Source organism: Rhinatrema bivittatum, chromosome 2 (assembly GCF_901001135.1).
Source record: "Rhinatrema bivittatum chromosome 2, aRhiBiv1.1, whole genome shotgun sequence".
Lineage (NCBI taxonomy): Eukaryota > Metazoa > Chordata > Amphibia > Gymnophiona > Rhinatrematidae > Rhinatrema > Rhinatrema bivittatum.
Window position 1 is genome coordinate 104,496,701 of NC_042616.1, and position 24,972 is coordinate 104,521,672.

General features: G+C 45.2%; 1 protein-coding gene across 1 annotated transcript in view; it reads left to right on the forward strand.

Annotated features, from left to right (window-relative positions):
• The window catches only part of WDR60 (WD repeat domain 60), a 373,459-nt gene that overhangs the window by 230,552 nt on the left and 117,935 nt on the right, over positions 1-24,972 (forward strand). The window contains exon 16 of the mRNA XM_029588515.1: positions 11,283-11,445. Within this exon, the coding sequence (XP_029444375.1) occupies positions 11,283-11,445 (163 nt within the window). The remainder of the gene's footprint in view (positions 1-11,282; positions 11,446-24,972) is intronic.

A 24,972-nucleotide genomic window follows, 5' to 3' on the forward strand; every position in this document is an offset into this window, starting at 1 on the left:
TAAGAGATACGTCTTTACTCTACGTTCCTGATCCTCGTTATTCCTGTTTCCTCGTTCCTGCCCTGCCTATGCTTCGGATTGATTACACGGACTTTGACTTTGCTTCGCCTGACTACGCTACAGCCTATCTTCAGACCCATACCTCTGCTTTGCCTGACCACATATTGCCTTTCTCCAGACCCTGACCTTCGCTTTGTCCGACTATGCTATTGACTTCTCCGTGATCAGACCTCAGCTTCGATTGACTACGCTATTGACTTCTCCATGATCAGACCTCAGCATCACTTGTCACACAGGATTGTCACACAGGATTGCCGCCGGCCCTGACTCAAGCTTACCATTGGACGCCTCTTCTGCCTACTCCCTGGACGTGGACTTATTAGGCTTCAGCCTACCTTTGCTCGAGCACCCTCAGTCTGCCTTTGTTTCATTGGTGCACGAGTTTCCAGAACCTTACCCAGTCCAGAGTAGGACTGTACCATCCCTCACCTGGTGTCTTTGGGCTGAACCAACTTCTCTTGCTATTCTATATTCTATCTCGAGGCCCACCTAAGTCCTGCCTGCCCCGGCACCCAAAGGCTCACCCCGCGGGGAACGAGGGCTGGTATAGGTGAAGCTCCAGCGGCCTCTGTCTATCAGCCCACTCCACCTGCCGATGGTGGGGACCCGTAGGTCCTTACTTACGGGTTGCGTCAACTCCACCTCGGCCCAAGAGTCCACCTCCGACACAACAGTTACAATTCTTGGATGTAAAGCAGGCGTTGTTGCGGTATCTTAAGGCCACTAATAGCTTCTGGTTATCAGACCATCTTTTGTGCTATGGAGTGTTGCAAAAGTGGGTCATAAAGCTTCAAAATCCACCAAAGTGTGGTGGTTAAAGGAAGCCATAGGTTCGGCGTAGATCTGTCAGGTCATCCTAGCCCTGAGGATTTAAGGGCTTACACTACTCGTTCTCAGGTGGTATCCTGGGCTGAATGACAACAGGTATCGCTAAAAGAGAATTGTCGGGCGGCTACTTGAAAATCGTTGCACACTTTCACCAGGCATTATCGTTTGGATGTCTAGACCCTGGAGGACATGGGCTTTGGTGAAAGTGTACTTCGAGCAGGACTCTCACAGTCCCACCCTGTTTAGGGAAGTCTGGGTACATCCCAGGATTCTGTATTGATCTGGGTAAGTACAGGGAACGGAAAATTGGTTCTTACCTGTTAATTTCATTCCTCTAGTACCACAGATCAGTCCAGAGCCCTGCCTAGTTGATGTTGGGAGAATTGGAGAGTCCGCTCGATCTGTTATTCGGGCCGATACAGTAAACCAGGCCACTCTCCTGGGCGCATGATTCACTAAGCAAAGGTATGCAAATTAGGGCCCATGGTAATAAGGATGCGCTATAGGGACACTAGCACGCCCCTAACGCCTTCTTATTGATAGAAGCGGCGGCTGTCAGCAGGTTTGACAGCCGATGCTTAATTTTACCAGCATCGGTTGTCGAACCCGCTGAAAGCTATGGGTTCGGAAAACAGATGCCAGCAAAATTGAGCATCTGTTTTCCTACCCGCGGGCCGTGGGCAGATTTTTTTTTTTTTTTTTTTTTTTTAGATTTTTTTTATTTTTGGGGCCTCCGACTTAATATCGCTATGATATTAAGTCGGAGGGTGTACAGAAAAGCAGTTTTTTTCTGCTTTTCTGTACACCTTCCCAGTGCTGACTGAAATTAACTCCTGCCTTTGGCAGGAGTTAATTTCTGAGAGTAAAATGTGCGGCTTGGCTGCACATTTTACTTTCTGGATCACACGGGACTAACTAATAGGTTCATCAACATGCATTTGCATGTTGCAGGAGCTATTAGTTTCAGGGGGGTTGGCTGCGCGTTTTTCACGCGCTATTACCTCTTACTCTATAAGGGGTAAAAATAGCATGTCGAAAACGCACAGCCAGACGGGGGCTAATGGTGCGCTTGGTCGAGCGCACCCTACTGCATCAGCCCGATTGTAATTAGTCTGAAGAATGGCTCAGGTTCTGTTTAATTCCTCACGTTTTTAAAGTTGGAAAGATTTATTCATCATAAGTTTCCACTTCCTACTGCTCGTTCAGGTCGTTGTGAATACATTATTTCTAGTTGTGTTCGTTACTATCTTGGCTTGGTGTGCAGGTGGCATACCAGGTTATGTGGCAGTATCATTGAAACTTTCTCTGTCTCCATCTGCTGGAAGGGAGGCAAAACCCAGGAGTCTGGACTGATCTGTGGTACTACAGGAATGAAAATTAGCAGGTAAGAACCAATTTTCCTTTAGCATGATAAGTGAATAAGCTAATTATTAATTGAGCAGTTAGAAAAAATAGCTAAGGTATGGTGATAGATGTGAGTGACCATACAAAAGTGTTCAAATCCTAGAAAATAGCAAGAGGAAAAAGCTATGCTGAACACATTATCAAAGGATATAATGTCAAACTATGGAGAGGTCTATAGTCAGTAAATTGGCGAGTGCACAAGTTATCTGGTTAAAGTTAACTTGATAACTTGTCTCTGATATTCAGCAGGGTAAACATCCCACTGAATATGTACATCTAAAGTTATCTGGCTACCTAACCGACTATGTTTGATTATAACCGGATAATTTATTACTTATAGCTTCAAAAATATCCAGATATCCGGTTGAGTAAGACTGTAAAACAAACACCAAACAAGTGCTTTTTGGGCCTGTGGCCCTATTCCTACCACCTTCCTTCATATGTTTTAACTGGCTCAACCAGGCCGAGCAGCCCCCACCTACCCCCCCCCCCCCCACCTCAAAGACTTAAAAGACATATTTATGGGGTCGCAGATCACCCTCATCTTCCTAAAAAAGATTCCCTCCCACTGTCTACCCATCTGCAACCTCAATAATATAAACCTCCTGAAGCTGGAAAACCCCTGCCAGGTGTGAGTTACCTCTTACCTGCTACTGGCACTTCCAGCGCTGTTCTGAAAAGAAAAGCACTGGAAGCATAAGCTACCCACAACTTTGAACATATTGGAGATTGTGGTATCCTATGAAGGGGAAGTGGCAGCTGCTTTCCCTGTATTAACTGCCAGATTCCAGGGGCCAATAAGAATGTGGTTTGATGGTTTTCAGAGTGAAATATATGTTAGGAAAAATGTTTTTACCTGACAAAAAAACAGTCAAGACCAGTCAGTCTGTTGAGGGAGTTTAATAAACAATGGCTACTGCCAAAATCTGTTAGAGTGCAGATCTCTCAACTCCTCCACTTCTTACAGCCTACAGCACAGCTCCTTCTGCCAATGTGAGAATTTCCCCACCTGCATGTATAAATACAGACAAAAAAAGAAAAAAAGAAGCTAATGAAGAGAGAGAGAGAGAAGCCATTAGTCACGTGTTCTTCCCTTTCAATAGGTACTATGAGCCAAGATAGATCAGTTTTGTTGGCTGGCAGATAAGAACAGGCAAGACAGCCATGACAAGTGGGAAAGTAGTGAAAGCTACAGGCTGCATTTCCAAGATGATGCTTAAAGATCTCATGTAATGGCTTTGCAACTGCAAAATCTAGGTTGGGATTGGTCTTGACTGTTCCTCGGAGATAACAGAAAGAAAATTGTCAGGTAAGAACATTTTTTCTTCTGTTATGCTCCTTGAACAGTAGCAACATTAATACATATCATAGCAGTACTTGCTGGGTTCATGATAGCCTGACGACCTTTCTGCCCAAGGCTGCATTTCCCGAAACCAATTTGTACCCTCTCTAGTGTTAGTGTTTGGTGACGGCATAAATTGAGCTCAAGGTGGCTGGCTCGCAGATCTTTTCCACTGTGGCATGAGCTTTTTCTGCAGTTGTCTTAGTTGCTGTAGAAGAATGTGCTTCAGAGAGTATAAATGAATCGAGAGACTAGAACTTTGTCTCATTCACATTAGCAGGACTCAAGCAAAAACTAGATATGTTCTTGGTTAACGGCTGCCTCAGTGTTCCTGCACTATTTTGGCTGTTTGGCAAAAGTTATTCTTATTTTTTTCCGTTAGTTCACTATTTAGGTTTTTCAGCATTTTGTATCTTTTATTGTAATTTTTTCTCAAATCCCACCTCCCTGTTTTTTCAACAGTGTCTTGGTGTAGCTGAGTGGTGGGGTTATGAGTGAGAGGAGGTAGAGGAGCACAATGGGAATAACCCAAATTTCCCAAAGGAAATAATGAATTCCGGCTATATAGTGATATACGGTATATAAGTAAGCAGTTATATTGTAATTTTTTGAAAAGATATGAGTTGCCGTGTTTCTCCAATAATAAGGCAGGTCTTATATTCTTTTTTATCGCCGAAAAAATGGCTAGGGCTTATTTTCAGGGATGTCTTATTTTCAGTGAAACACGGTACTAGGAATCATATGGCCGAGGGGGCCAATTTTATTTTGGCTGCCCCACCCCAAAACGATACCGAAACCCACCCCAACCCTTCAAATTTGATTAATTACAACAGGGTTGTAAAAAAATAGAAAAAACCCAAACCCACCTCAACCCTTCAAATTTACTTCATTGCACCCCCCCCCCAAGGCTTACCGAAAGTCCCTGTGGGGGCCCGAAACTTGGGGGGGGGGGAGACGGGGGGGGTGTAAAAACAAAACAACCCCCCCTCCCAAATCCACCCCAACCCTTCAATTTTACTTCATTGCATCCCCCCACCCTCCCGACCCCCCCCCCCCCCAAAAAAAAAACTTGCAGAAATTGCCTGGTGGTTCAGCGGGAGTTGATCTCCTGCTCTCGGGCCGTCGGCTGCCAGTAATCAAAATGGTGCCGATGGCCCTTTCCCTTTCCCTTTCCATGTGACAGGCTATCATAAGATATCGGTGCCATTGGCCGGCCTCTGTCACATGGTAGGAGCAATGGACCGCCTAATGGACAATAAGTAAATCCATGGCTCTAGCATTAAATGTTCGAAAGAGAAACTTTGGTAAAATGAGAAAATAGAAAAAAACTGAAAGGTGTAGCTACAAAGGTTAAGAGTGTACAACAACAGGTGTGGACATTGTTAAAACATACCATCTTAGAAACGCAGTCCAGATGTATTCCACACATTAAGAAAGGTGGAAGAAAGGCAAACCAATTGCCAGTATGGTTAAAAGAGGCTATTTCAGCCAAATGATCTTCCTTCAAAAACTGGAAGAAGGATGCATCTGAAGAAAATAAAAAAAAATCATAAGCATTAGCAAGTTAAATGTAAAACATTGATAAGACAGGCTAAAAAATAATTTTTAAAGAAGTTGGCCGTAGAGGCAAAAACTCATAATAAAAACTTTTAAAAATATATCTGAAGCAGGAAGCCCATGAGGAAGGAAGTCTGTTGGACCACATGGTGATCGAGGGTTAAAGGAGCACTTAAGGAAGTTAAGGCCATCGCAGAAAGACTAAATTAATTCTTTGCTTCGGTGTTTACTAGGGAGGATGTGGGGTGATACCACTTCCAGAGATGGTTTTCAAGTGTGACAATTCAGATGAACTGACCCAAATCATGGTGAACCTGGAAGATGTAATAGGATAAACTGAGGAGTAGCAAATCTTCTGGACTGGATGGTATATATCCCAGGGTTCTGAAAGAACTAAAAAATGAAATTTCAGATCTATTACAAATAATTTGTAACCTATCATTAAAATCAGCCATTGTACCTGAAGACTGGAAGTGGCCAAAGTAACACCGATACATAAAAAGGCCTTTAGAGGTGATTTGGGAAACTATAAATTGGTGAGCCTGACTTCAGTTGCTGGAAAAATTTTGGAAACTATTATAAAGAATAAAATCACAGAATATATAGCTAGATATGATTTAATGGGACACAGCCAGCATGGATTTACTCAAGAGAAGTCTTTACTCACAAATCTGCTACATTTTTTTGAATAAGCATTTGGATAAAAGTGATCTGGTAGTTGTAGATAATTTGGATTTTCAGAAGGCATTTGATAAAGTCCCTCATGAGAGGCTTCTAAGAAAATTAAAAAGTAATGGAATAGGAGGCAATGTCATTTTGTGGATTGCAAACTGGTTAAAAGACAGGTAACGGTAGGATTAAATGTTCTGTTTTTACAGTGGAAAAAGGTAAACAGTGGAATGCCTCAGGGATCTGTAGTTGGACCAATTCTTTTTAATATATTTATAAATTACCTAGAAAGAGGTATGCTGAGTGAGGTGATCAAATTTGCAGATGACACAAAATTATTCAGAGTAGTTAAATCACAAGCGGATTGTGATACATTACAGGAGGACCTTGAGAGACTGGAGGATTGGATGTCCATAAGGTAGATAAAAATTAATGTGGACAAGTGCAAGGTGATGCATATAAGCCATGCAGTTGTTATACGATGTTAGGCTCCATTTTAGGAGTTACCACCCAGGAAAAAGATCTGAGCGTCGTAGTTGATATTACATTGAAATCATTGGCTCAGCATTCTGTGGCAGTCAAAAAAGCAAACAGAATTTTAGGAATTATTAGGAAGAGAATGGCAAATAAAATACAGTATGTCATAATGCCTCTGTGTCACTCAATGGTTAGACCACACCTTGAATACTGTGTGCAATTCTGGTCACAGCATTTCAGAAAGGATATAGTTCTATTAGTTGCACTGGAGAAGGTACAGAGAATGGCAACCAAAATGATAAAGGGCATGGAACGGCTTCCCTATGAGACAAGGCTAAAGAAGCTAGGGCTGTTCACCTTGGAGAAGAGACTGATGAGGGTGGATATGATAGAGTTCTACAAATTCATGAAAGGACTTAAATAGGCAAATGTGAAAAGGTTATTTACCCTTTTGGATAATACAAGGACTAGGGGGCACTCCATGAAGTTAGCAGGCAGAACATTTAAAACAAATCAGAGAACATTCTTTTTCACTCAGTGCACAGTTAAGCTCTGGAATTTGTTGCCAAAAGATTTGATTAAGGTAGCTAGTGTAGTTGGATTTAAAAAAAAGGTTTGGATAAGTTCCTGGAGGAGAAGTCCATAAACTGCTATTAATCAATAGGTATTAGCCACTACTTTTTGCAGGCATTAATAGCATGGGATTTATTTAATGTTTGGGTACTTGCCAGGTACTTGTGACTTGTTGGCCACTGTTGGAAACAGGATTCTGGGCTTTATGGACCCTTGGTCTGACCCAGTATGGCATATCTTATGGAGGCATACACAGGTTATACAAGTGATGCAACAAAATAAACAATTTCCCCAACTAATAGGAATAAAATATATATACAAATGGTCTAGCAGAAGTATGTCACTTTCCTAAGAGAATGCCTCCAGACTATAACGTGCATGCAGTTATGGCGGGAGGACTGGAATAGTACTGGGGATTCTCAGTGATCTGGTGAGTGTCACATGCTGACCTTTTTGGCTTGTGCTCAGGTTCAGCTCTCAGCAGGGAATCCGTCCAGTCCTTGGTGTGTACTTCCTTTATGTACTTTAGCTGTGCATTTCTGGCACATGCTTACAAGCTAGTCTAATTTCCTTTTTTTTTCTCTTGAAGCTTGCAGCTGGGGCTTGAGGCTTTTCACTATGGCTGGAACTTTCCACTCTGCACCCGCAGCTAAAATCACATGTTGAGGCTTTCCAACTGTCACTTCGTGCTTGCTATGTAATTCTGTGATGGGGGCAAATTTTGTACTTTTCACGAACATCTTATTCATCCACCTCACAGTCACTGCTTATTCACCCATCTTACAGGCCCTGATCACTGATCATACTTTCACATTAATGGGGCGTCTGTCCCTTGTGTGTACATCTAGATAATTTCATGTCCACTTTTTCCTAATCTAATACAAGGCCGTTGGCCATGTTTTCTCTCCATTGGTATGTTCCTCTAAAAGAAAAAACATATTCTTCCACTTTTATTTCACAGCATCAGTTTTTCTCACTGTGGCAGAATAGGCCAGCAACTTCAAATTTTTTCTCAAGTGCACACCAAAGATATCATTATTGACTATCACAAAGTACACTATGGGGCAGATTTTAAAAGCCCTACGCGCATAGAGCCTATTTTGCATAGGCCCGGCGACGTGCGTATGTTCCGGGGCTTTGTGGGCGGGGTAGGGGCAGGACCGAGGTCTCCGGCACAGTGGTTGAGCCGGGGGATTGTGCGCCGGCACTTGGCCGGCGCACGCAACCTACGCCTGTCCAGAGGCAGGCGCAACTTCCAAAATAAAGGTTAGGGGTGGTTTAGGTAGGGCTGGGGGGCGGGTTAGGTAGGGGAAGGGAGGGGAAGGTGGAGGGGTCGGAGGGAACAGGGAAAGCCATCAGGGCTCCCCTAGGGCTCGGCGTGCACAAGTGTGCACCCCTTTGCGTGCACCGACCCCGTATTTTATAACATGCGCGTGGCTGCGTGCGCATGTTATAAAATTGGGCGTAGATAATAAAATATGGCCCTTAGTCTTTCTTGGAGAGGACCACAACACCGGTGGCTCTGAGATTTGTCCTAAGATGTCAGCCAGAGTAGTTTTGTATCTACCTTGCTTGTGTCAATCTCATTTCCAAAAAGCTAGCCTTGAATATTCAACACACAGCCTAAGGAGCTGATTGGGGTGTACTAGTGGCCAGGACTTACTGAAGATGTTCTCAGCTTCTTTGACACTTTGATGCCAGGATAGACTCAAGAGTTAAACTAAATATTGATCTCCCTGCTCAGGTTTGAGCAAGGACTACAAAAAATTGCACTGAAATCTGAAGACATAAAGTGCTGAGTCTTGAGTGGTGGGTCTGATGCATAACTCCGAGAGCCTGGCAGACCTGGAGATGACCTCAGTCTCCTTAGGGCCAGTCTAAAGCTTTCAAGTCAAGGATGAACAGTTTTCTATGAAATCTTCTCCAACTCAGTTGTCTGCACTGTTCGATCTGGAACTGGAGCTGAGAATTTTGCTGATACATGTTCAATGCATTCTTGATGCAAAGGTTGGAGCATTGAGGCTGTTGCCCTTGATGTGTGAACTGAATGACCTACTAACCGATGTGAAACCTTCAATGCTCAGCATTTATTCATTTTAAAAAAATATATACTATCCTGCATTCTAGGTGGAGTCCATATTATATTGCTATAAATATTTTTGAAAAAGGTATAGAATATACAAAGAACATTTACAAATATTGTAATTACAAATATAAAGGGCAACAAATCCTTTTAGCATTCAGTATATATAAATTGTATCTTATATTTAACAAAAAAAAGCAATCAAAAAGGTTAGTCTGGCTGTGTCAAGACTTAAATGAATCAGTCATTACTGTTCCATAGGCTAAAGAAGAGTACTTTCCACTGTTTCCAAAAGGTGCAGAGGGAGAACTCTGCCCTCAGATTTCTTGGAAGTGCATTCCATGCTATAGGGCTGGCAGCCGAGAATAATTTGGCACAAGACTCAGCCAGATGTGCCATGTGCATAGAAAGAACATCAAGCAAATTCCTGCCAGAGGATCTCAGGGCTTGAGGCAATCTATATATTTTTAACACTAAGACCAGTCAAATAGGTACATCACCATACAATACCATTTTAGATTCCTTCTGAGTCTATTGTATTCCTAATAGAAATTGTCAGAGTAAAGACAACACATGTACTCTTTGCCAGTTACTGTTAGTCTGGACCCTAAAACACAGTTTTTCTTCCAATCACTTTCTGAGAAGCCACATTCCTCATGTATCTGATCACAGCTGATTTATTTCATCCCAGGAACAGTGATTTAGGGCCAATATATTAAAGTGCTAATGCTATCACAAGTGCTAGCACTCTTTAAAATTATTGTTAATGCATGCAAGCAAGTTTACACACATTAACATAACAAAAAAGTTCACGTGCAATCTGTTTTGCAGACATATTAACACAAAGATGGAAACTAGACCTTTAAAGAGGTGTAGTTGAGTGATATTGTCTGTATATAGACACACATTTTACCTCTGCTTCATTTGCATGTCATGAATATCAGCTGTTATATACATGATAAACAGATTTTACACGTGTTAATGGACAAGTTTAGTTCACTTTCATACTAATGTATTCATAGTACATGATGGAAGGTAAAGCCCAAATGGTCCATCCAGTCTGCCCAGCAAGATTTCAGAGTTGTAGCTGCTCCTTGCAGGTTATCTCCCCCCCCCCTTGCCTTGATACTCAGGGTTGTAATTGCCACACTGTGTAGGTTACCCATATTCAGAAGAGTTACTGTATTTTACCTCAGTACTCATTTCTATCCTCAACTCTTTCATTTCTATCCTCTTGCCAGTAGTGATTCCCTGTGTTTATCCCACACCCTTTTGAATTCTGTCACCATTTTTGTCTTCACCACTTGCTCCAGGAGGGCTTTCCAGGCATCTGCCACCCTCCGTGTGAAAAAATATTTCCTGATGTTGTTCCAGACTCTACTACCCTGGAGCTTCATGTCATGATCCTTAGTTCTTCAGCTTCCTTTTCACTGGAAAAAGTTTGTTTCTTGTACTTTTTTTTAATATCTTTCAGATATTTACAAGTCTGTATCATATTCCTGTGTCTCTCCTCTAGGATGTACTCATTTAATCTTGATACATTGCTAATATCACAGAATCGCCAACTAAATACCATTTTTTAAAATCTAAAATAGATTTGAGGTGTAGATAGAAAAATAGTACAATAGTATAATATATGGTACCTGAATAGAATCCACTTTGAAGTTTCTGAAAGGCGGAATATAAAGCATATAAATAAATGAATAACAGATAACCAAACATTTTGCTTTAACAATTATGCTTATTTTTTCTGAAGTCAATATTCAATAAACTAGGGAGTAGCAAAAATATCTGGGGAAAGTGGTGGGAGTAATTTTCAAAAGGATTTACATGCATAAATGTGCATAAAAACCATTGACAATTCAATAGCATATATCATAGCAATTTTCAAAAGCCCACTTATTTGCATAAAGTACATGCGTAAAACCCAGTTTTAAATGTGTAAATCCTTTTGAAAATTTACCCCCTGCCCTGAAATGCTTTGATTTATGTCTCTTTTCATCTGGATAATTTTTATGCCTACAAAAAGTTGTGCACACAAAATTCATGCGGTCTGCAGGGATAAAATTCAAAACCCAGCTTTTGCGTGTATAACTCAAAAAGCTTTGAATATCGAGCTCTCTATATTTATAAATATTAACAGTAGAATATCATCACAAAAAATGGATTACATAAAAATAAGGTTCTTTGTCATCAGCTATGCAATAGCTTATGTCATTACAATAGGTAGGCTGGCTATTTTTAACTTTCCAGTTGTGGCTATGTTATTTTTTTTTTTATCTGTTGCAGATAACATGCTGCTGCTTTAGCCCTGGTAAAGCCACACTAGTGTTTGCAGGAACCATGGATGGCTCAGTGGTGATGTGGGATCTCCGAGAAAACTCCAGCATGCATCATTGCAAGAAGATAATAAATACTGATTGGATATTTAGGTCTCCAACATTTTCTACTGGTTAGTATGATCTGCTGGGTGAAATTTAATTTATTTGTAAAATTTGCAGTAAAACAGAGAATATAGCAGATAAACTCTACTAAGTTTTTCTAGTCTGAACATTTGCCAGCACTAACAGACCCTACTTATCTTCTGATTTTATCCTGACTTCCCTACAATAAAAATCCTCTGTATTTTTTCTGTTTTGATGAATCCCAGTTCTCTTTTTACCCCCATCATCTCTCTTGGAAGATTGTTCATACATTCATATTCTTCTATGAAAAAATGCTTCCTTGCATTATTCCTAAGTCTTCCAGCATCAAATCCTTGGACCATAAGGCATTGAATAATGGTCTGCCTGCTTGTCTAAGCACAATATTAAAGCAATATAAGCATACTTGATTATTGAGGTCTGCGGAGCAAAATCTTTTAGATGTTCCTTCATCAGACAATTTGATTAGTCACATCTCGCAGTAGAATATTTTCTACAGCCTCGCAGAAAAGAATTAAGAACTATGCTTTCAGTAAACATTTTCAAGAAATCATTAAAGATGATACTATTTTCATAAGCATTTGGCTCTGAATCTGCTGATCTTTGAGGATATTAGTCCAAGACAAAGCCCCTTATCAACTTGGACATCCTCTTTTGTATCTGTTGAGCTTATTGTAATTAGAAGAGCAAAGTTTTATGTTGCTGAGTTTTGGGTATTGCCTAATTTTTAATTATTTTTTTTATTTTTTACCTGACTAGAATAGTCGACAGGCTAGAAATTTCATAAATAAATAATCATGTCTGAACCCTTATTCTAGAACTTCCTTTCTTCTGGAAAGTGTTAGCTTTTTCTGTATTTTTTATATCTTTGAGATATTTGCATGGCTGTCATATTTCCTCTCATTTCTCCTCCACATTATACAGGAACTGCATCATCTGGGTAGCTCTCCTTTGCATTGCCCCATCTCTGTTTTACATCTTTCTGGTAGTGCTGTCTCCAAAATTGAACTTGAATGAGATATCACCAATAGGGATGTGAATCAGGCTTCGGATGATTGAAAATATCGTCGATATTTTCAAAATCGTCAGAAATCGGGGGCTCTCCCAAAACAATAGGAAAACCCCACGATATTGATCGTGGGGCTTCCCTTATCGTTTTGGGGGAGGGCGGGAAAAACGGCACACAAAAATATCCCCTAAACCCACCCCGACTCTTTAAAAGTAACCCCTTAGCTTCCCCCACCCTCCCGACCCCCCAAAAACATTTTTACAGGTACCTAGTGGTCCAGTGGGTGTCCCGGGAGCGATCTCCCGCTCCGGGCCGTCCTTTGCCCTTACCTTGTGACAGGGTATCCTTGCCATTGGCCGGATCCTGTCACATGGTAGGAGCACTGGATGGCCGGCGCCATCTTGTGCTCCTACCATGTGACAGGGGCTGACCAATGGCACCGGTGTGCCATTGGTCAGCCATTGGTCCGGGAGCGACCTCCTGCACTCGGGCCGTATTGCCAGTATTCAAAATGGCGCCGGCAGGGTAGCGCTGGCACCATTTTGAATACTGGCAATATGGCCCGAGTGCAGGAGGTCGCTCCCGGACCCCCGCTGGACTTTTGGCAAGTCTTGTGGGGGTCAGGAGGCCCCCCCAAGCTGGCCAAAAGTCCCTGGGGGTCCAGCGGGAGTCCGGGAGCGATCTCCTGCACTCGTGCCGTCGGGTGCCAGGAACCAAAATGGCGCCGATAGCCTTGCCCTTACTATGTCACAGGGGCTACCGGTGCCATTGGTCAGCCCCTGTCACATGGTAGCACAAGATGGCGCTGGCCATCCAGTGCTCCTACCATGTGACAGGATCCGGCCAATGGCACGGATACCCTGTCACAAGGTAAGGGCAAAGGACGGCCCGGTAGCTGGAGGACGGCCCGGAGCGGGAAATCGCTCCCGGGACCCCCACTGGACCACCAGGTACCTGTAAAAAGGTTTTGGGGGGGTCGGGAGGGTGGGGGAAGCTAAGGGGTTACTTTTAAAGGGTTGGGGTGGGTTTTTTGTTTATCGGCTGGGCAGCCGATAAACAAAACACGATCGGGCCCGATGGGAAAACACCCACATGTGAATCTGAACCGGAATCCGAACTGATTCCGGTTCCGATTCACATCTCTAATCACCAATGATTTGTCCAGTTGTGGTATTACCTCGTTTTTCTATTGGTTCTACTTCTTCCTGTACTTCCCAGTGTCCCATTTGTTCATGTCACTATCTTAGGGCACTGATTAATAGCATTGGAGGTCTCTAATCATTTTTAATGCTAGAAAATTCACTCAGGTGCTTGAAGTTCAGCACTTGGCATTGTTTAGAGCCAAACAGGATCCTATGCTGCTGCGACTGACCCAGACCATGGCCCAGAAGAAGCCACCAGTCTGGGCATGAGAGAAGACACCTCCATGCATGATGAAGAAACCTTGGCCTTCTTGCCTTTGAGCCACATAGCAAAGAAGAGAGAGGTAGAGAAGAAAGGAAGAAGAGAGACGTAGGACACAGCTGCGAGAGAGACTTTATTAAGGAGAAAGATAATACATACCCCGAGGAGCGGGAAATGTAGCAAACACAGTCTTTGACTAAATACAGTAGACCAGATGATAAAGTAGATACGAAAATCCGGAAGTGTCCCGCAGCGTGGGGTACACCAGGAGATTCCTGCAGGCTGATGAAAGTACCTCTGAGTGCAGATCGGTAGTGGCCCGCAGCATGGGGTATGCCGAGGAAACTGTACTTTAGATGCCAGTGAGGTAGAGGTCGGTGATGCAGGAACCAGGCAGTAGACCTTGTATAGGTGGAGCGATATTCTGGAGGTCACGATGAGAAGCATAGGTAGGCTGAAGGAACGGTAGTGGCCCGAAGGACAGGGTACACCGTGGAATCTTCAGAGAGGTAGTTAAAAGTTGTAGAATGTACTCACACAAGGAAGTTCCAATAGAGATACCCGAGGAGAGGGTCAGGAAGTCCTAGGCAGGAAGGCCCTCTGAGGAGTGGATATCCGCGGAAGAGCCCCCGAGGAGCGGGTACTCAGAGCATCCGAATGCCAGGAGGAATGCCAGGAGTTAGAGCAGGTTTAACAAGCGAGAGAACTCCTTGCTAACTCGTCTCAGCAATGGGCCAGTCAGTATAAGTACACTAGCGGTGCTGATGTCATCAGGAGGGGACACCCCCAAGGTTCCCGCCTTGATGTACACATGAGGAGGCCCTGCGCGCACGCGCCTGTGTGATGCCGGAAGTAAGATGGCGGTCGTCCGTGCCCACTCTGTCCCGGGGACGCTGGAGGTGTCGACGTTGGTTGGCGGAGGCCGCCATTCTCCCAATGATCGACGGAGCAGGGAAAAAAGAGGTGAGCATGAGAGATCGCAGCCGTCTGCGACCGATGGGCGCAACAATAGGTTGGTGGTTAAGAAGCAAATACCAGACCAGTTTGTGTTGTGTTGGTGGGGGAGGACTATAAAGTCTCAGGCCCTTCATTGTTGATTGCTGTGGTGCTAGAGGGCCCTAGAATAAGCCGGCTTTTTGTTTTATGTTCCTCTCGAGGGAGAGAGGAGATGGGTTTTTTTTTTCTAGATACGGAGTTCTAGAAATGTTAGTGAAGGGGATAAGAAGTTCTCCTGATTGTTATTCTGGATATGAAGTTCCAGAATTGTGGTTCATGAGAGTATGAACCCTTTGCAATCAAATCGTAACTGATTTTATTCCTAGAAGGTGCTAGGAATATTTAATGACGAAAAGTATGAAGTCTTTTCAGATAGTTGATTGTAAATGTGATTTATAATCACGTGTACACTGATACAAAAGCTTTTGGTAAAAGGCAATTTTGCTGTGAAAATTTCGAGTGGTGATTTTAAAGATTGACAGTAGGTGGCAGTAGAGGAGAAATTTTACTGAATGAATGAATTAATGACCGATTGGGATATTAAATAAACACGTGTGATGATTTAACTTTTAAAACATGGGGAGTATATTTTCACAGAGCTCTCCACTCTCCACATCGCATAGAGGAAAATTGTCTAAGTACCAGCAATGAGATAAACGTATATAAAATGGCATGGCTTGACTAAAAGAAAATTGGTTTCCATTAGAGGGGACATTTAATATGGAAAAATTGTTATATTAAAAAGAAAAATTAGAAGCAAAGAAAAATAAAATTTAAAAACAGATTTAGAAGGTATGAGAGAGAAATTGAATGTTCTATGTATAAAATTATTTAAGTTACAAGAATATCCCAGTATTTCACTGTATCCAGTGAAAGCTTTGGAAAGGTAACAGAAGATAATTCTGAATATCAAGAGGGGGTGTTTAAGAATACCTGTTACCCTCCCCCATAGAGCAGATATCATGGAACAGGTACTAGGGGAGGGGCCCCCATTATCACCTTACCCTTTTGATGAAGGAACAGAAATATAGCATAATGAACAACTACTTGAATTTGAGATACAGGCTTATAGACAGCAAGTTAAAAGTAGTTTGTCTGACCAATCTCGGGCTTCAGGACATCATACTGATGATTCAGTAAAGGAACTGAGGCAACTGGTAGTTGAATTACAAGGCCTCAATCATACATTTAAAAAGTCAGTGTGCTATTAGAAGAGAATGGTCCAGAATCCCAATCTGCCCCTCTGCTTAAATGCTGCATTGATTATTCAGATTGCTATTATCATCAAAAATCGTATGATTTGAGATCTAAAAATTCAGTGAAGAAAAAAGGAACAATCAATCATATGCTGGCCACTACCCTTTGTGGACAGTACCCAGTGCTAATCCAGACACTAATGGGCAGATTTTAAATCACTTGTGCGCGTAAAAAAACGAGGGTTATGTGTGTGGCCGGGCCTTGCACTGTGCCGGGGAAGCGTGCACTAGCACTTGCCATTTGACGCTGTGCTGGGGAAGTGTGCACCAGCAGCTTGCTGGCACGCGCAAGTTACTACTGCTCCAGAGGAGCAGCAACTTAAAAAAAAAAAAAAAGACAAGGTAGGGTACGTTTAGGGTGTGGAGAGGAGAGGGGAAGGGGAAGGAAGGTTAGGTAGTGGGTTAGGGAAGGCTGGGCTGTGTCGCCCTGCGGAAATTGCATAAGTATTCCTCCCCTTGCGCGCGTTGCCCATACATGGGCGTGTGGATTATAAAATCCGGCGTGCATGTGTGCGAGGCCTCCAGATTTTATAATGTGTACATACTGGCGCTCGCATGTTATAAAATCGGCGCATCTTTTAAAATCTACCCTTAAGAATGCACAGCAAGTGTGTGTGCCATGGCCACAAAATGATTTAGTGGAAATTAAAAATTCCTTGCCTAAATTTAGGAAAGAATTGAGGAAATCTTGGCAAAGGTAGAAGTGGATTGAGGAGGAAGAGCAAATAGAGAAATGGGAGGTCCTCTAATAAGGAAAAAAAAAAAAGGAACTCATTTGTTTTTACTGTCACAAACTAGGACACTTGTACAAAGATTGTCCTGATGATCCAATGCTTGCCCCACTTCCATCTCTACCTCATTAGGATCTTTTAACTACTGCTTCTGAGTATTCTCCCAATGTAGGGACCATGCCTTGTAACATATAGGAATTGTGGAGACTGTCAGAGCCCTTATACAGGGTGGCCCTTGGAAAATTAGTCCGCCTCCAATACGAATGCATTGGAGGCGGGCAACTTTTCCATGGGACACCCTGTACATATATCAGAAATTGTACCAGTGCAGTTGTGTCCCTAGCATACGTCGCATGCTTTTCTGCTTTCAGCATCTCTTTGTAGGAATTTGTTAAGACGTGTTCCCTATACGTACCCGGATCAGTCCAGACTCTTGGGTTTTACCTCCCCTCCAGCAGACGGAGACAGACCAAATTCTGTGGACTCTGTCATATACTCCTGAGGTGCCCCCTAGAGTCTGTCAGTATTCTTCTGTCTCCAGCAGGCCTGGAGTCTGGTATTTGGTTAGGATTTAAGGGTCTTTTGTATGTTTTTGGGGTAGTCCGTTTGTACATTTGACTAGTGAGGGTCAGATTTTTTATCTTAGGCTAGTTCCCTTTTTTTTTAGCCTCCCAGGGGGTTGTCAGGTCCTGGTGGGACCATCCCCCCTGGTATTTGAGGCTCAGGAGCAGAGGGTTGAGGACCCTGTATCTGCCCACTGAAGGTGATCCCAGGGATCTCGGGCTCTCACCTTCAGTTAGCCCTCTATAAGATTTAAAAAAAAAAAAAAAAAAATTGGCTTCCTGCGGCTTTAAATTCTCCTGCTCTGCTGGCCTAGCTTGCTCACCACGGGTGTTGATTTCAGACCGAGGACAGCTCTGATCGCTTCGGCCTTTGATTTCTCCTGTTCCTCTCTCCGGCCGGGCTAAATTTAGGTCCCTGCTTATGCCGCGTGTTGCGGCCTGTGCCGCGTGCAGCTCTCCCGGACCGACGTTTGTACGGAGTGTCTCTCGGAGGAGAGGGCTCTTTAGGGGTCGCTGCGCCCGCGAAATTGACGGGGGGGGGGGGGGGGGCTTCACGATCGCAGTGGGGGGTCGGCGTCCCGAGTTTGTCGCATCAGGCCCCAGACCTGTTCCCGCTCAGTGCGGGAACGGAGGCCATTTTAAGGACCATGTGGCAGCAGAACACAGCAGCTGAAAGGGATGGGCACCTGCCTCTCCCGTTGTCGCCGCGGCCTAGTGCTCCTGGGGGGGGGGCAGTTTGGCTGGTGCTGGGCAGGTGGACGACGAGGGGGAGGATTCTGAAGGGTCGTCTTCGTCGTTCACCTCCGATTTTGTGCTTTTGATGCACAAAGCTTTTAAGGCGTGCAGGGCTGGTAAGGCCCAGGGGCACAAGGTAGCTCGCAGGGCTCCTGTGGCAGCAGGGCCAGGAGGAGGTTCCTCTGAGGCCTGGAAGCAGATTCAGCCACCGAAATCGGGTGGCGCATCCAAGGAGAAACGCCCGCTTCGGTCCATGGTATGTCCGAGGGACAGCACATCCTCGGACTCTTCGGATCAGGCGGATTCTCCGCGGCCAGTTCCTGATCGGGATCAGGATGGTGGACCCTGATACCCAGGCTCCTCCATCCAAGCACGTGGGCTCCCCTCCGGTGGAGGGGGATGACCCCAAGGTGGTGCGCTTGTTTAGAAAGGATGAGCTGGGTCCCCTTATTCCGGTCATCCTAGATGAACTGTGGATTGAGGCCCCTCAGGAGGATTCCAGACTGGGGGCTACTATGGATCCGGTGGTGCTGGGACTCCGAGGCCCAGCGCGGTCATTCCCGTTTCACTTCTCGGTGTCTGACCTTTTATTCAAGGAGTGGGACACTCTTGATCTGGGCTTAAAGGTGAGCAGAGCCATGGATAAGTTGTATCCGCTTCCAGAGGACACGCTGGATCTTCTCAGGGTGCCTAAAGTGGATGCTGCGGTCTCAGCGGTGACGAAGAAGTTGATTAGTCCGGTAACAGGAGCCGCAGCCTTGAAGGATTTGCAGGACCGTAAGTTGGAGGTACATCTGAAGAAGATATTTGAGGTTTCGGCTCTTGGTGTCCAGGCTGCCATCTGCAGCAGCTTCGCGCAGCGGGCCAGTCTCCGCTGCATCCAGGATTTCCAAGCATCCGTGGAACTTACAGAGGCCCAATCACTACAGGTAGGGAGGCTGGAGTCTGCGGTGGCTTACACTGTGGATGCCCTGTATGATCTTTTGCGGACATCAGGAAGAGCGTTGGTGTCAGTGGTTTCTGTGCGTCGCCTCCTATGGTTGCGGAATTGGTCGGCGGATGTATCCTCCAAGTCGCATTTGGGTTTGCTGCCCTTCAAAGGCAGATTGTTGTTCGGAGCAATTGGATGATATGATCAAGTCGCTTGGAGAGAACAAGATCCATAAGCTGCTGGAGAACAGGCCTAGGACCAGGGGGATCTTTCCCTCAGAGAGCAAGATTTCGGGGAAATCGACGTTTTCACTCCTCCCGCTCCACGGGTTCATCGTTCTGTCAGGGACAAAGCTGTCAAAACACGTGGCCCCAGTCCTTTCAAGGCCAGCGGTCCTCCAGAGATGGAACCCCTTAACCTCATGGGGGTCCCAAGCCCTCACAATGAAGGGCGGCCGGTTCACTCCTCAGTTCCAAAGATTGGGGGCAGGCTGTCCTTTTTCCTGGAGGAGTGGACCACGGATCAATGGGTCCTAAGCATAATCGAACACGGCTACACTTTAGATTTTGTACGGCCACTCCAAGACTGCTTCATGGTTTCCCCATGCGCGAACTGCCAAAAGAAGCAAGCGGTACACGACACGCTGCAGCGCTTGCACGATCTCAGTGCTATAGTCCCAGTTCCCGCCAGAGAACTCAGACGCGGGCGTTACTCAATCTATTTCATTGTGCCGAAAAAGGATGGAACTTTTCGTCTCATTCTCGACTTGAAACAGGTCAATCAAAAGTTAAGGGTGCCTCGGTTTCGGGTGGAAACTCTGCGATCCGTGATAGCATCTGTCCACAAGGGGGAGTGTCTGGCTTCATTGGACCTGACGGAGGCTTATCTGCACATTCCCATCCCTCCAGATCACCAGAAATACCTATGATTCGCGATACTTGGCCAACACTTCCAGTTTTGTGCACTTCCTTTCGGCCTCGCGACAGCTCCCAGGGTGGTGGTAGCAGCAGCCCTGCAGCGTGAGGGGATATTGGTTCACCCCTACCTGGACGATTGGCTGATTCGTGCAAAATCGGAAGACTTGTGCAAGACTGCGGTTCAGCGGGTCCTTCAGAGGTTGACTTCCTTAGTTTGGGTGGTAAACCCCGACAAGAGCCATCTGATTCCTTCCCAATCCTTGGAGTTTTTGGGAGCCAGATTCGATACGGTCTCGGGCAAAGTTTTTCTTACAGAGGAGAGGCTTTCCAAGTTGGTTTCCCAGGTGGATTTATTCAGTTCCATGCTATGGCCAACAGCCTGGTATTATTTGCAAGTTCTGGGGTCGATGGCCTCCATGATCAAGCTCGTTCCGTGGGCCTTTGCTCATATGTGTCCTCTTCAGTCTGCATTGCTCTCCCGCTGGAGTCCACTTTCCCAGCAATTTCAACTTCGCTTACCACTGATGGACTTGGCGCACTCCAATCTGCATTGGTGGCTGTGTCCAGACCACTTGCGTTGGGGAGTGGACTTGAAGATTCCCACGTGGATCGGGGTCATCACCGACGCCAGCCTCTCCGGATAGGGAGCAGTGTGTCGGGGATCGGCAGTACAAGGCCAATGGACAAGGACGGAATCCTCCTGGTCCATCAATCGCTTGGAGACCAGGGCCTTTCGGCTAGCGTTACGGGGCCCTCCTACCCTTAGTGGAAAGGCGGTCGGAGAGGATACTATCCGACAATGCCACGGAGGTAGCTTACATCAATCGTCAAGGAGCCATCCAGTGGCGACTGAGGCACGACTGCTGATCGCCTGGGCGGAACGACACCTTTACAAGATTGCGGCCTCCTGCATCGCCAGGGTCAACAACATACAGGCAGACTTTCTCAGTCGAAACCAGTTGGATCCAGGGGAGTGGGAACTCTCGGACGAGGCTTTTCGACTTCTGTGCCAGCGTTGGACCAAGCCATCTATGGACCTCATGGCGACGTACCACAATGCCAAAGCTCCTCGTTTCTTCAGTCGGAGACGAGAACCAGGACCAGAGGGCGTAGATGCTCTGGTCCTGCCCTGGCCAAGGGGCATTCTGTTGTACGTCTTTCCTCCGTGGCTGTTGGTCGGAAAGTTCACCCGCGTACAGTGATTCTGGTGGCCCTGGAATGGCCACGGCGTCCGTGGTTCGCGGACCTCCTGACTCTAGCGGTCGAGGGTTCGCTATGGTTTCCTCCGACCCTGCCTCTACTGCGCCAGGTGCCCATCTCTTTCGGCGAGGTCGATCGCTTCTGTCTAGCGGCATGGCTTTTGAACGGCAGAGGTTAGGCTCAAGGGGTTATTCACCTGCAGTTATAGCCACACTCTTGCACTCCCGTAAAACCTCTACCTCCAGAGCCTATGTTAGAGTTTGGGGAGTGTTTGAGTCCTGGTGTGTGGAGCGTAGCATTCGTCCTACTAAGGCCTCTATCCCGGAACTTCTGGAATTCCTTCAGGCAGGATTGTCCAAGGGTCTGGCCTTTAATTCCTTGCGAGTTCAAATAGCGGCGTTAGATTGTTTTCGAGGTAAAGTGCATGGGGTGGCACTGGCCTCGCATCCCGATGTAGCTAGGTTCCTGAGAGGGGTTAAGCACTTGCGCCCTCCGGTTCGGAATCTGTGTCCTTCCTGGAAACTTAATTTAGCTCTCCGCGCCTTTTGCTTGGCCTTATTTGAGCCCTTGCGGCGGGCGACCCTGAAGGATCTCACTTTGAAAATTGTGTTCTTGGTAGCTATTGTATCGGCGAGGCGCATTTCAGAGCTTCAGGCGTTGTCTTGCAGAGAGCCTTTCTTAAGAATTTCAGAAGCGGGTGTATCATTGCGTATGGTGCCCTCCTTTCTCCCGAAGGTAGTCTCTGTTTTTCATTTAAATCAGTCTGTGGAGCTTCCCTCCTTCGTGTGGGGTTAGACTCTTCCTCGCCGGAGGCCAGAGATTTGCGAAAGCTAGATGTGAAACGGGTGTTGTTGCATTACCTTGAGATCGGGAATAGTTTTTGTCTGACGGACCATCTTTTCGTCTTATGGAGGTGGACCCAGAAGGGGTCAGAAAGCTTCCAAGGCAACTATAGCCCGTTGGCTGAAGGAAGCTATTGTGTTGGCATACCTTGTACAGGACTGGCCGATTCCAGTCATGCTTAAGGCTCATTCTACGCGCTCGCAATCGACTTCGTGGGCCAAATGAGAACAGGTGGTACTGCAGGAGATTTGCAGGGCGGCTACCTGGAAGTCCACACATACTTTCACGAGGCATTATAGACTTGATGTCCGGGAACCTGAGCCTGGGGAGTTCGGAGCTAGTGTTCTCCGAGCAGGACTCTCGCAGTCCCACCCTGGTTAGGGAAGCTTGGGTACATCCCAGGAGTATGGGCTGATCCGGGTACGTACAGGGAAAGGAAAATTGGTTTTTGCCTGCTAATTTTCGTTCCTGTAGTACCACGGATCTGCCCAGAGTCCTGTCCAGGGAGAGTCCGCTCGGCCGGTGGTTCATTATTTCTGGATGAAAGTTTCATATGACCCCCTGGTCAGGGTCAGAATTATTGGGCATAGTTTTTGTTTTCAGTTACGAGTTCTTCCTTTCCTCTGATCTTCGGGGGGAGGTTGTTTCAGTGAAAGTTGTGAATCTTTATTATTGTTCTGCTTGGGTACAGTGGAATACTGACAGACTCTAGGGGGCACCTCAGGGGTATACGACAGGGTCCACAGAATTTGCTCTGTCTCCGCCTGCTGGAGGAGAGGTAAAACCCAGGAGTCTGGGCTGAACTGTGGTACTACAGGAACGAAAATTAGCAGGTAAGAACCAATTTTCCTATTTATTATGCATGGCACTATATTTTGCACACCTAATGGGTTTTTTTTCTCCCTTTTTTTTTTTACCAGATTTTATGTGATTTGCAGGCTGCTCTAAACCACAGAGATTTTCTGCTTGTGAAATTTTTGTTTTTCCTGAAACTGCTACCATAAGCTGTATTCAAATTGAAAAAATGGATTTTGATTTTTCAAATATTCCTGAGTTCTTATTGGATTGTGGGTAGTAATAATAATAATAATAATGTTGGTCATTTACAGATTGATCCAGTAATTAAATATTTATTACAACAAGGTGCTATCATTAAGTTAATACCTGATGCAGTTATTCCATGTAATTTTCCAATTTTTTGCCAGTATCTATTCAGAGGTTTGTACCGAATTTAAGATATGTAAATACCATAGTATTTCCTAGCAGTCCAATCATATATCTTTACACCTTGTTGTCACACACTCCCCTGAATCTGCCTATTTTACAGTTATAGATTTATGCTTTGCTATTATTAATTATTGAATTCCTGGTTTTAGTAGATGTAGTCTTCGTTAACTATTAAGACTTAGATTATTTTAATAATTCTATGCTGCTATTGTGAAAACTAATCTTCTTCACTGCTTTGTAAAAAAGAAAGCTTATGGTTTGATGTTTAGTATCCAGAACTGCAGCTGTGATGACGTATGTATATTAAATCATTTTTAAATATAGTTCTTATTTTTCCAAGGCTAAGGAAAAGTTATGAATGAATTAACATGTTTTTATTTTAAATACTAACCTATAAAATTATTTTAGAAAAAAAACATAAGGAAAGATTGTTTTACTGTCTGTTTTAGTTTGAATATTAATTATCTGCAATCGTATCTCCTGCACTATAGAAATGTAATAAGACATTTTTTCTGTCCTTTACCTTACAAAATGTTTGACTTGCACTGTGTATGCTGCTAAATTGAAATTACTAAATGCATTTGGTTGGGGATTAATATACCCATCTGTCCATATTTTATTTTAAATGTATTCTTTTCACATAATAAGCTCAAATGGTGACAAAATAGACAAAACTGCCAGACTTTTAAACTTTAAAATACTGTCTTGTTTCAATGTATAAAGTTGCTCTCCTATATATGTAGCCCTCAGTAATTTCCTTTTCTCATTGAGAAAACAATGTGCATAAACAAGTACATTTTAAAGGCCCGCTGCATGTAAAAAACGGGGATTGTGCACACCGGGCCAGATTTTAAAAGCCATGCGCGAGTAAATCCGACCGTATTTACGCGCACAGGGCACTCGCGCGCCTATTTTGCATAGGCCGCTGGCGCGCGCATAGCCCCAGGACGCGCGTTAGTCCCGGGGCTTCGTAAAAGGGGAGGGGGCGTGTCCGGGGCGGCTCGGGGCAGGACCGGGGGCATGGTGCCGACCCGGGGGCCTGGTCGAGGCCTCCGGACCAGCTCCCGGGTCGGGTGATGGCGCGCCAGCAGCCCGCTGGCGTGCGCAGAAAGCAGGCGTAAATCTGCCAACAAAGGGTAGGGGGGGTTTAGATAGGGCTGGGGGGGTGGGTTAGGTAGGGGAAGGGAGGGGAAGTGCGGGGGGGGTGGAAAGAAAGTTCCCTCCGAGGCCGCTCCGATTTCGGAGCGGCCTCGGAGGGAACAGGCAGCGCACGCCAGGCTCGGCGTGCGCAAGTTGCACAAATGTGCACCGCCTTGCGCGCACCGACCCCGGATTTTATAAGATACACGCGGCTACGCGCGTATCTTATAAAATCCAGCGTACTTTTGTTCGCGCCTGGTGCACGAACAAAAGTACGCACGTGCGTAAATTTATAAAATCTACCCCACCATGTGCATTTTACAAAGTGGCCAGCCACGCGTGTAACCCCCGTTAAGTGCCGAAGTGCTGGGCCAAAAGAAAGGGGCGGGGGGGCTGACACCAGCACCATTCCATGTTGTCCTGGGGAGGCCGGAGCCGGTGGCCGATGGGCGTGTGGAAATTACTTCTACTCCAGTGGAGCAGTAAGTAGTAAAATAAAAAATTTGCTGTTAGGTTTAGGGGGCGGGGAGGAGAGGAAGGAAGGGTACGGTTAGGGATAGAAAAGTTCCCTCCCATTCCGCTCCTTAATTGGGAGGACTGAGAG